The 13292-nt window shown below is 36.0% G+C and overlaps 2 protein-coding genes across 2 annotated transcripts; both read left to right on the forward strand.

The window, feature by feature from the left end:
- The first annotated feature begins 1188 nt into the window (after positions 1-1188).
- LOC117625167 (transcription repressor MYB4-like) lies at positions 1189-2342 on the forward strand. The gene is made up of 2 exons (XM_034356772.1): positions 1189-1318; positions 1439-2342. Exons 1-2 carry the CDS (start codon positions 1189-1191, stop codon positions 2332-2334), a joined length of 1026 nt encoding a protein of 341 aa, XP_034212663.1. The 3' UTR covers positions 2335-2342.
- A 1142-nt stretch (positions 2343-3484) lies between these two features.
- LOC117626756 (DDB1- and CUL4-associated factor 4) lies at positions 3485-11204 on the forward strand. Its single transcript, XM_034358586.1, has 13 exons — positions 3485-3655; positions 3743-3864; positions 4597-4740; positions 4954-5084; positions 7052-7285; positions 7505-7683; positions 8168-8268; positions 9011-9166; positions 9608-9663; positions 9750-9807; positions 10195-10315; positions 10394-10504; positions 10587-11204. The coding sequence occupies exons 1-13, from the start codon at positions 3646-3648 to the stop codon at positions 10703-10705; spliced, it is 1542 nt and encodes a 513-aa protein (XP_034214477.1). The 5' UTR covers positions 3485-3645; the 3' UTR covers positions 10706-11204.
- Positions 11205-13292: the final 2088 nt, after the last annotated feature.

Below are 13292 nucleotides of genomic sequence, written 5' to 3' on the forward strand. Positions count from 1 at the left end.
GTTGTAACACGTAGATTAATAAATATGATTTTTATATTTAAATGTGTATTTGCTAAGGATATGTAACACATCACATCATTAGAGAGAGAGACGGGGAGAGAGAGAGAGAGAGAGAGAGTTTAATTATTAAATAAAACAAAAAGATCAAAATCAACTTTTAATTATACTTAGGGTAAACTAATTGTTACTTACATTATGCACTGTTGCTAAACCAGCAGTTTATGCTTACTAAACATATGATTAACTAAGCTTCTCATGCATGCCTAATTCATGCATATATATACTAAGTGTTTACATATGTTGTATTCCCCTTATATTATATTATATGGAGGATCCTTCAAATAATTTTATTTGAGGGATATCCCTTACGGTCCTCTACAAATTTTTTTATCAACGATCCAAAATTATTTAATTTTTAATCTTCGTTCATAGATCATCCTTGCCAAAAATCATGTAAATTGAAAATCATTAAGGCATCTAGTTGAGAATAACAAAATAGACGAACACAGTACTTCAAGAAAAGACTATAATAACGACAATCGAATTGAGTGGTCAGATTGTTTCGGATTCAAGTAATTTTTTTTTGTAGAGATGATCTTTTATGGAATATCTAAAAACTAGACGATTTAGATAATTGAAATACAATGTATGGCGAACACTACAAAGGTGTTCCTTAAATAACCTTATTTGAGGAATCCCTCAACTGAATCTCTATGTTACTAAGTATATACTAAATATGATTCATATAATATGAATTAATCCTCAAATCAAACAGTAATTGAAGGATGATCTTACGTTGAGAATCATCATGCTTTGTGCATTATACACTAACTCTTACTTACACTAACTCTTACTCAAGTAAGATTCAAAATGTAACCAAAGAAAAATGTGGTAATCAGTTGCGAGAGCCATAGTTGATGAGACGGGCTAGGAAGCTACATGAGTAAACCCAAAGTTAATTAAAGGTTCTCCCTCTCTCTTTCCACCCATCTGCATCATACGTATAAAGCCAAATTGAATGAAACATATATACTTTATTAAAGCAGATATGCACCTTTTTTTTCTAAAATTGGAGATTTCAAGAGACATATAAAAGGAAAACTAGCCACTTCCAGACTAGAAGATAATTACAAGTGCACTATACTATAGAAAGGGTTGGAACTTGGAGGGATCAATATAGCTAAGGATATGGGCCATAAATGTTGCAGCAAACAGAAAGTCAAGAGAGGACTATGGTCCCCTGAAGAAGATGAAATGCTAATCAATCACATAAACACCTACGGCCATGGTTCATGGAGCTCTATCCCAAAACTAGCTGGTATCCCTTTCTCAATTGATTCTTTCTTATAAATTTATATAAATCTCTCCCTTAATTTCAAAGATGTCATTTCGTGAGCTTGTTCTTTGTATGGTTTTAATTTCCTCTGTAATATTGCAGGTTTGCAGAGGTGTGGAAAGAGTTGCAGATTAAGGTGGATAAACTATTTGAGACCAGATCTCAAGAGGGGTTCATTTTCTGAGCAAGAAGAGAGAACCATCATAGATGTTCATAGGATTTTGGGCAACAAATGGGCTCAGATAGCCAAGCATTTGCCTGGTAGAACAGATAATGAAGTCAAGAATTTCTGGAACTCATGCATCAAGAAGAAGCTCATTGCACAAGGTTTAGATCCCAACACACACAATCTTCTCCCTTCTTCCAAAACTAACCATAGCACCAACAACAACATTAGTGAATGCTCATTTTATCCAACTCTGCCTAAACCCTCTTATTTTTTCCCTGTAAATTCACATGTCTCAGACACTTCCATAGACATATTGAAAGCACATTTTCAAGCATTATCTTCTATTTCCTCCTCTCCTGATACTAATCATATCAACCCTGACCACTCATTGCACGGAAGCTCAACCCTATCATCAGTCTACGAATACCGAAACCATAATACTGTTTGGACTCTGCAAGAAAAACTTAATTCAAATGCTTTCATGGAGGCCATGAATCAACCCTCAGTTGGAGCTAGTGTCCCAACCTCCTCTTGTCACTCATATCCACTATCAGAGCTTGAGATTGTAAATGAGAATTGCAAATGGGGCACTGGTAACTTTGAACCCACAAAACCTGATCAAGAAATGTTTATGCAACCGCAGGAGGATAAGGCTTGTGAAGTGGGAATTGAAAAGGCCAATATGTTGATTGATGAGCAGACCAATATGGATGCTTCATTTGGGAGCTCTAACTCTGACTTCGATTTTGCGGAGTCTACACAATTGCCTTATGGATTGTATAATTACCATCTCAGTCCAATGATGGATCAACTTCAATGGAATGGTTAGCAACTTTAGCACTTTCCTTTTGGGGTTGGGGGGCCTTTAACATTTGCTTTTGCTTTTGTAATTTTGGGACTCTCCTCTGCAAATATTAATTTCAAAGGAGTGACATAGTGATTTTGACACACATAACAATTGTCAAATTTTAATTTAGGAGCTTAGAATATGATTTTATCCTTCTTTCTTTTTTCTTTCTTTTTTCCCCCTTTTAGAAGAAGTCATTGTGCAATTATGTACCAAATGTGTGCCAATCTTTTGGCGTCTCCTGCCAATTCAACAATCGTCACTATTCTCATATTATGTTTGTGGTATGGAGTTTGCCGTTGTGGTCATTTTTGGTTATTAAGCCATTTTCCTTGCCACATGTTTTGTCGCTATACACTTTTTCTAGAGTGTATTCGTAATCGTTTATCATGACAATGCAACTAATGACATGGTCACTTTTTATACCAACACTTTTTTCTAGAGTGTATTCGTGTTTGATCAATTATCATGACAATGCAACTAAGGACATAGTCACTCTTTCATACTAGGGTGGGCTCCAGTCCCGTGCAAATATTTAGAAAAACATAACGTTAGTGCTAAATTTTAGGAAGTTCACCTATTTAGTGGAAATTGGTCCACCTCATTTAAGAAAAAATTAGTCCACTCCACCAAAAGTCAAGGCCCTTAATCATTGGATTAGACCCCGTTCACCACAACTTATTAAATGAAAAACAATTATAGTCCACTTCCATAAAAATCATGGCTTTGCACTTACTAATTATCTTTTCACGTCAAGATAATATAAATGTTCTGTACATTTATCCTCTCACTTGTTCCATTCAAAGGTTTATACACAAGTTTTACTAGATTAATCCCAACAAGTACACTTTCGATGAAGTACAAATTTCATGAACACGAACATGTAAGAACCAAAAACTAAAATATCATCCAGTAATCATCATAATTTGAATTTGGATAACACAATGGGCTGGTTGACAGATCCGACCCATTTGGATTTGGGTGGGCCTAAACCAACAATATGTGGTCGCAGCCCAACCTTGTCAGCCAAAAACCTATGCTGGACAGAAGGCCCAAAACCTATTACAATGCAGCCCTAAGATTTTCAGGGCAATCCGGGCTCAACGTACATCTCTCTGCTTCCGCCACCTCAGCGCTGGGCACCAACTGGCAGGTTATGGCCGGGACTCGTGACCGTTTTGCATGAATCCCTCCATCGTTTCAACAGTCTTACTTCTACTCCCTTCTTCTCTGCACTAATCAACACAAACACAGAGGTTTTTCAACGTTTCTCTCTCTGTCTGTGCAAAAGCTATGGCAGGAGGTATATATATCATCCCTTCAACTTTTGTAGGTTTAATTTTTGTGGGTTCTTTTCACACTGCTGATAACAATATGAATTCGGGTGCAGAACTTCCTGGGTTTTACTATGATGCGGAAAAGAACAGGTACTTCCCCACCAAAGGTCCAATACCCGGCTCCCGTCGTGTGACTACTGCTGCTTCTTCTTCCAACGCTCAAACACCGGCCCAGGTACACTAGTTGTTCTGCATTTGAACCCAAATTTTGTATTTTTTCCCAGAGTTTTGCCTATTTTAAAGTTTGTATCTTTGTTGTTTTTTTATGCTTCTCAGCTTAAATGAGCTCAGAATTGTTTCTATGGTATATGGGTTCTGGTTGAATTTGTATTTTACTGCAACTTCTTTTTCGGTTTGGGGGTGGATTGGGAGTAAAATGTTGTGTTCCACTTGCTCTGGTGATGTTCTTTAGTTTCGTATTGTGAGTTTTTCATGTCATACTGACGGGATTTTCCTGACAATTGATCATTAGAATCGAGCTAATCTCATTCCTTGAAAAAAAAAATTTGGCATGCTGAGAAGTTTCTCTGTGTTACACATTAAAGTTGTTATCTTTTTCATGTATGGGGTGGTAAGCAGTGTAAAATCTCATGGTGATCAGGTACTCGTAGTGCAACTTTTTCTTTGGCCTTGGGTTAACATACTAATGACTTTCATTATAGATTTGCGTCCAGTGTTGTAAAGAAACTAGTGAATCCCTAAGCCTTTCTGTTATATGTATTTTCGTATGGTATTCACTTAGATTTACAGCAGCTGTTTCTTTCTGTTAATCTGCATCTTAAATTCCTCCAGATTTATGGCTGCTGCTTATTCTTGGTTTTTATTTTTATTTTTAATGCTTTTAGTTAGGCTGGTTACTATATTTTCGAAAGGACTTTAATGCTGGTTCTGATTCATCTTGTTATAGGTGAGCAATTCATGTAGGCGAACCAGAGTAAAAACTTCTAAGCTGCTTCATGACAGGGAGTTATGTGGTAATCTCATCGCTTCCAGTAAAGGAAGGTGTAACTTTTATGAGGAATTCCAAAAGGCGCAAGTATCCCATCCTGTGGTATGTTGATTTACAATAAGGCTTCATTCTAGGATTTTAAGTTCAGTTTTCCAGTTATGTTCAAATTTAGCCCATTATGATTCCAGCAATTTTTTTTCGGGTTTTACTTTCTGCTTGATTGTTTATGACCCATATCTGATATGGCAGGTTGTAATTTATATTCTGCAGGAAATTTATAATTTTATTTTTATCTCAGTGTTCTATGAATTGCAGGTTTGGAAGTATCAGGGAACAAATCAGTTAGGTGATGGTGCTTTGGAGCGGATTCGCATGGATGTACAGACAGGAGAGGGACTAACTGATAAAGACGTTGTATTAGCAGGTGGCGCTGATGGCTCTTTAAGGTAGAATAAAGTTGCAGTCTGATGTAATTTTGCATGCATATTTTCTTGTTTTAATAATGTTTGATATGTTAAAATTTGTGAGAAATTGATAATAGTTTTGGAATAAGGTATGGTAGCATGAATTAAGTGATTGTGTACAGGGTTTCAAGACTTTGAAAATGGATCTGTTCTGTCAGAATAGTATGAGAACTTGTGCAGTATTTAGTTTTTTAGTTCTAAATAAATAGCATTAATGCGCTATGGCTACTGCATAATGGGGGTTGCTTTAAGACATGTATTCAGGTACTCATGTATTGAAGTAAAAAAGAACCATGCATGTACAAATATAAATTCTACTACTTTCCTACTGTAGAATAAAAACAGAAGGAAGTGGTTTTGTTTCATTTTGGAGACATATGAAACAACAGAACAAAGTAGAAACCGCTCCACCTTTTGTATAGAAGCGAACTGTAGGAAATTGTCAGATGCCATTATTTCTCGAAACAGCCTGCAATCCATTTATCATGTGATAAACACAAGGTGTTGATTGGGGACTTTATTTAAGAAGATTTTCTAATACGTGTTGTTTGAGGTATTGAAGAATTGACATAGTGTGTCTTATTGTATACGGTATTTAAGCATGTCTGAGCATGTAACAGCATTGAACATTTTTTGGTTGATTTTTGAGATTCACATATCTAGTTTCGACACGACAGTTCACATGTCAATCTGGAATGGTTCCTTTGATGGAAAGGTTTAAGAGAGTTTCTCTCCTTTCCTTTCCCTCCCAGTTTTGCTTGGAAGTATTAGCTTCAGTTGGAATTTGGATTTGGATGTCTTACTTAAGTATCCTAGATCTCCCCAATTAGTGGCTGTTGTGGGACCTAGATATTTGACAATCTCCTTTCCTTTATGCCATTGCATCCTCACTGAAAGAGGAATAAATGATGGCCCTTAGTAATGCAGAACACAAGCATTTACCTGCTCATAATACGTACTATCCGGTAGTGAGAAGGGCAGCGCCCTTTCCCTCACCATAAGGAGCAGTTGTGATAACCACGGTCTTTAAGGGACATTTGGGAAATGAGCTGACTTGGCTGGCTCTGATACTACTTTAAAGACTTATTAAAAAGCTGCAAACCAAAGCTCGTAGCATTCCTTCAATTGGCCCCTTCTTTAGGGAATTTTTTTCTTTTGTGAGGATATGAATCCACCAAAATTGTAACATGTGTACAATGCTAAATCTTAAACCCTAAACCCAGTGTCTTATAATTCAAGTGGATTCATAACACCACATGGCCGTCACAGACAATAATCTTTTCCTTCTCCACCTTTCTACCTATTAGCTTACTGATGCTAGTATTACTATCAATATATGTTATTGTATTACTAGCATTGGTGTTAGCATTGACATAATTCTCTACTACAAACATCTTTTTCCTCGACATTTGGGCCTTTGGTTTCTGTTGATAACTAAGCTTTTCTGCTACCGCTGACGTGGTCCTAAGTGATTTCATTCCACCATGGGCTTGTCAACAAGTACTTTCAACAATTTTCCATTGTGAGATGAGGCCCTGCTGAGTACTTTGACCCCACAAAATCCGTGCTCCTTACTTGCAGTGCTCTTGCTGATTTATGGCACTAATGTCTCCTAGACTATGAGATTGATCAATGCTACTGTTTGTAGTACATATAGTGTGGAAATGCCACGCACTCTAAGTTCTTCTTTGTGCTGTTTTGAAAAGCACCATCTCAAATTCTCTTTACGTGCATCATGTTTCAGTGGTTTATATATTTATTTCTAGTTTTTTGTTTTTTTTCCAATGACGTAGTTTCAATTTCTGTCTTAATCTGCTTGTTACTATGATATGATTATCGGTGTTTATTTGTATTACACGTGTCTTTTGGAATTCTTATCCTATGGTTCTTGGTATCTCTATTTCCAAACAAGTTATTACTAATCTCTCTGAAATATGATGCTCTTGCAGTATTTTTGAAGTTGGGAAAGTTGGGCAGGGTCTTGAGTACGGGATGAAATGTAAGGCAGATCGTGTCTGGCCACTGTTGAACGAAAGTCAACTAGAGTGTAGTGAAGTGCCTGGGCACATATGGAGACCAGCTCAAGCTACACCACGAATGCCATCGAATATATCTCGTATAAAATTGTTTGGAAAGCAGTCTTCTGGCACAGAAGATGAAAGTTCACGCACCCAGCATATGTTGTATCCTTTCATACTTCATCAGACTTCTTCTTCTTACTGTTTAATATAGAATACAAGTTTGATGCTTGTGCACGCGCACATGTATTTGTTGGACTTAAAACTCTTACAATACTTTCTAGACCTTCTTAGCTTATCCAAAAAAGTTTCCAGTATGTATCTTATTGAAGAAAAAACTAATCTTTACTTCTGCAAATCCTTAACACAAAAAAAAAAAAACAGGGTATCAACGTTGGGATGTGAGAGGGCTGGTGGGAGTCTTGTGGTTATTAACCTTGTTGAACTATTAAATTTCAATCCAAATAGGCTTGTCTTAAGGCGAAACATTTATGAGATTGCAACTTTCAACTGCACTATTTGGACTGCAGATTGTGAACCTGATGGGAGTCGTGCAGTGATTGGTAAGTACTATTTCCTTTTTATATCATTATATTTTAAACTGTATTAGTCATGATTCATGGTAGCTTTAATGTTCTCTTATTTGCGGGTTAATACAATATGATGCTCTGGCTTGAAAAATTTAGTGCTTGCACACACAGAGTTCTTGGATATGATACCCAAAATTCAATACTAGCACACTCTGGGTCAAAAAATTCAGCGCACACATCTCTCTCTCTCTCTCTCTCTCTCTCTCTCTCTCTCTCTGTCTGTCTTTATATATATATATATATATATATGTTGGCATTTGATTTCTGATCATTGTGACATAAAGACATTTCAATAATCAACTGTTCCCCTTGCTGTTTTGAACTTATACTGGAGTAATTTGCTTTCTTTCCTGCTTTGGTGTTGCTAATGCTGCTAGTATGCATAATATGCTTGAAGGCAACAGTTTTTCAGAAGTGTAAATGCTGTTGTTAAGAAAATTTATTTATTTTGTTATAGGAACCAACCTGGGAGCTGCTTTGGTGGATTTGGAAACTGGGAGGGCATCATGGCTGTTACGCAGTAAAAGTGATGTTTTGGCACAACAACTCGTTCACTCGGTAATTTATTAGTCTTGTTTCTACTATTACTAATTAATATTAGGATTATTGTATTCGTTTTGTTCTTGGATAAATAATTATTGGTAAGTTATTATTCTTCTTTTGATAATTCAGAAGTATCTAACTATTCTATACCACATTTCCCTATCTTTACTACTTTTAGAAGATATCTACATATTTGGTAAATGTGTTGCTGGAAGTCAGCTGGTCTGCTGTGGAACAGTAGTGAGATGCACATGCATCCAGTTAGCTTTTAGTTGCAGCTCGAAGCAATAATTCAAAATTGGTTAAAATCAATTGGCTTTTCATGAGCCAGTTCTAGTAGCAATGTCAGTTAATGGTCAAGGAATCAGATGCTACACTCTGGTCAAGTTTGTGGAAACTCTTAGAAATTTTACCTTAATGTCTAGGTTATTGAGGGAAAATTTTCAGGTCCATGTGGTATGTTGCCACTGCCTTCTGTGGTCCTTCCTATAGTATTGACACGGATTATAAAGCTTAATTATTTCAGACTGTTAACTAAACACTATGCTTTATGGTTTTGATAAGTTAAATAGGCTCACTGCTTTTAAAATAATGTTCCCATTCTGGAGGTGCTGTGCAAATATGCATTGTTAAGGATAGAAAGATTCATATTTTAAAGTATCCAGAGGTTTGCTGATTCGTTTTGACTATCTTAACTTTTTTGTTTAGTAACTTCTTTTATATGGTTTTTGGAACTCATCTTTGTTTATTATTGTAGGGAAATGCTGTTTTATGCGGACTCAGAAATGGAGCAATTGTAACAGTTGATGTTCGTGAGAAACAGGAAGCATTTCCTGCAAGACAAGTTAGACATAGAATGCGCCCCTCACCTTTGGATAACACTCTTGGAAAATCTAGTAAACAATCGTTTAAGGTATAAAGCTCATTTTTGGCATAAAAAACTACAGTTTTTTTTTGGTTTTTTTTTTTTTTTTTTTTTCTCTTTCCTTCAGAAAGAATTGTTATACCATGATTTTACAACGCAAGCAATTTCCATAAATCATTGATTTAAATTTTGTAAGTATGTTTAGCATTCAGAAAAAGGTGTAGCTATAGCAGGAGCTTCTGTAACTCAAAATTTTTTCAATTCTTTTCTTTGACATAACATCTTGTTCTTTTCCTCCAGGTGGAAATTTTTTCTAACGGAATTATTTTAGTTTAATGTGGAGCTGTTTTATTAATGTCTTTGCCCATCAGGGATGTGTCTGTCCCATCAAGCAGCTTATTGTGTTTTAATGAATATTTGCTCTTCTAGGTAAAATTTAAAACTTCAAATAGTTATCCAGCTTTTTTTTAATTTTTTGTGGTTGTGCAGCTTTCCAGAAATATGAATTCTTCTCATAGCACTAAAATGCCTTCCTCTATTGCAAGGTTAGTAGGCTTTATCATTTCATAAGATGATTTTGTTCTTTAATGTTTTTCATCTTGTGCTCACTCTGTTTGTGTTGATACTCCAGTTTGGTATCGCTTCGGTTTGATGACCAGTACTTCTTGGCGAGCTCCATGGATGGAACAGTTAATGTTTATTTCAAGCTTTTTTAAGATACTTACTTATTCAGTGTGTGTGTTTGTATGATCCGCAGCACTGGTCTTTACATATGTAACACTTGAAAAGCATCCATAAGAATATGAAATTTTTACATAGTACTGGTCTTCATAGACATATTTCCATGTACCTCTCAACACAACAGATATCTGGCAATCAACTAAAATTATAGAGAGCCAATTTTCTCAAAGGAAAAAAACTGGGATAATGTCTAGGTAGTAGGTAGTAGCTAATTCATTACGTATATCCTTAAGGAAAAGCAAAAAAAGTAAAAAAAATCTCAAATCTGGTTATTATTGCTGTGGTTGCTGCAACGATTTTGGTCAATGTCACTCGACTATTTCTTGTTTTTGCAGGTGAAGCTTTATGACCAACGGATAATCCAAAGAGGAGCTGTACAATCTTATGAGGGGCATGTGAATTCCCATACTCGTATGCAGCTTGGAGTTGACCCATCTGAGAGATTTTTTATGTCAGGTGAATATCATTATTGTGCATGCCATTTATTTTAGCAAGTTCTATCCTTTGAGTTTCTCTTATATATATTTCTTTTAGGTGGAGAGGACTGCAATTTACGAATTTGGAGTATCAAGTCTGGTGAACTGCTTTTTGAGGATAAATTCTCTAAAACAGTCCCCTCAACTGTGTGCTGGCGGAACGCTGAACGTACCCTCTATTTCTCTTGTGCTCTCATTCTTATTGTCATTTTCTCCATTTTATTGACCTTCAGTTTTCTACTCCTCCATAGGGTTCAACGGAGAGCAGGATGAAAGGCGAAGCTATGAATACCTTGATGCCAAAACTTATGGTTTGGGGGCATGGATTGGATCACGTGAAGGACTATTTTACATGCACTGGCAAGTGTGAGGTTTGCAAGAGTGTTCTCAAGAATGCTTTTACAAATGTGCAAAGCTTGGCCTTTCTTTTTGTACTGATGCTTGAGTGCAGCAATTTGAATGCTCACCATACAGGAACACATTTCTGAGCTGAAACACATGGCAATGCTGGTGTGAGGAGATATGAACAAGGTACAAGTTATGATTTTGACCTTTTTCAACTGAGACTTCGAAACTGTTGGCCTTGAGGAAGACCAACGCAAAATTTTCTAGATGGTAATAGTAGCGGAAGCTGCTTGCCAATTTTTTTAAGGTTTCCATTGTAAAGATAGAAAGCTGGTACATAGTGTGAGTCTGAAAATGGAATTTATGTGAGGGCTTGTAGCTTCAGTGGTTGAGAGCATTTATCCTCGTTCAATGCCAAAGTTCAAATCCTCTCTCTCCCCCTTTGGCCTCCCTTGTAACAACAAAATGGTACTTTGTACATTGATTTTGTGAAATTCAGTAAAGTGAAAATATTACTACTTCAATTTCTCATTGCCTAATTTTTCTAACTTGTCAATTTCAAAAACCAAAGAATTAAACCATGTGCTACAAATGGATACTTGTGATTGTTTTAAATGATACATCTGAAATTTTTATTTTTATTTTATTTTTTGGGGTTAGAACAGAACATAAAAGTTGAAGATATTCTATAATGAACTGCAAATATCCAGTATGCATGCATGCATGTCATGTGTATATAGTTCTACTCTTTATCTCTGGAGAGGACCTTGGTTGGCTGGGGCCACTTATGATAAAGCAAGCTGTGAAAAGACTTTGATCGCTTTGATAACTTTGATCAAAGGAGACAAGCCATTCTTTTGATCTCTTTAATCTTTATTGGATGACTTGACTGCTGGTGTTTTCAATTTTTCTTTTTTTTAAATCTTTGGGAACTATACCAAGAGTTTTTCATAGGGCAGGCAGACCATATAGGCTGGTTTGAGTCTTTGGCACAAAAGTTTCTTAAAGTGATAAACTCACTCAAAATCAAAAGTGAGGACAGAATGATGCTTTGATTGCCAAAAGCTAACCACCTAACCCTCCTCCTCTAGACAATAACACCATCTCTCTCTCTCTCTCTCTCTCTCTCTCTCTCTCTCTCATAGAGAGATGGGGATATAATTAGGAAATCTTTGTGTCTCTGTCTTGACTTAAACATGCTTTCTGAGAGGTATTTTTTAGGATGATGGAATATACAGTGCATGTATCACTTTCCTCTTATATTATTGATGAAGATATCTACTCAATTTTCACAGTACAATAGATTAACTTCTAACTTTATTTAAATTGAAAGGGAGGGGCCAAAATGAGAAGAGACATCACTTGCATTGTTGATCTCTTATCATCCATCATTCATGATCTAAGACTGCACCCTCTCATTGTGCAAGCAACTCAGTGAGCTATCTAATAATCGACATGTGAAATACCTAAACTAGCCCTGAAATATAAAAAGGAGGAGTATGGAGAGTGAAGCTGCATATAAAACATGCACCACATGACCAAATTTCATAAAAATTTGAACAATAAGATTCCACTGATACGAGGCAAGTGAGGAAGAAGACCAAGAAGTAAGAAGAGGGTAAAAACACTGGTACGAGGCACGTGAGAAATAAGACCGTTTTATGGTTTGGTGCAGTGCAAGGGAGGGCAGCTTCAGCTTTTAAAAGGGAGGGAGAGACAGATAAAGGGTGTGAATGAAGTTCCAATAAAGGAACAAGGGCTATTTAGGGAAATTAAATTCTAAAGAGACCCTTCTTCACCATTGCTTTGGATGCCATGGCAGGCCTGTATAACTTTACACGCAAAACAATGGCTTTCAATTTTCTCTTTAATTATTGCCTCAAAGCCTCAAAAACGATAACAATTTGTGAATCATTATGTCCCTACTCTTTGTTTATCCAAAAGCCAAGGGAACAAAAATAGCTATGTGCTCTCTGGCAAATAATCCACTCGCATAAACATTCCCAAAATCCAATTGCTTTTTTTTCTTTTGACAACTGATGAAAAAAGCAAGTCCACCATCAGCTACCTTAACTAGAAACATGCTGCTTTTTTTATTTCTCTTTAAAAAAAAGGAAGAAAAAAAACCTTCAACAAGAACATATTTAGAACTTCCACTTCCATTCTTGAAGCAATTAAGATGCTCATGTAATAATTTATGCCACATTTACTCCAAATATTAAAATAATTATTTTTTTCATGGGCGTCCTCACGATAATAACATGCGGACGTCTGGATGAGAGAACAACTGTATATATCTAACACTTAAAAATGGAAAAGAGCAAAATAGTATTATCTAATTGATCATATTCATTGCCTATATACATCCAAAAAGAAATATTGGGTGCAAGAGAGAAGCAAACTACAAAAATGAATAATAGCATAATGATGACCATGAAGAACATTACTACTTAAATATCATGTACATCCTGGTTATAATTGCAAAATGATTGTCTGAAGGTTCTGTCTAGAAAATTATAATAATAAAAATTAAAAATAACATATAATTAAGCTGTAGTGATATTACTGCACTATCTATAAATCAAATGGCAGAAAACACAAACCACAAAGAA

Source organism: Prunus dulcis, chromosome 4 (genome assembly GCF_902201215.1).
Source record: "Prunus dulcis chromosome 4, ALMONDv2, whole genome shotgun sequence".
Classification (NCBI taxonomy): domain Eukaryota; kingdom Viridiplantae; phylum Streptophyta; class Magnoliopsida; order Rosales; family Rosaceae; genus Prunus; species Prunus dulcis.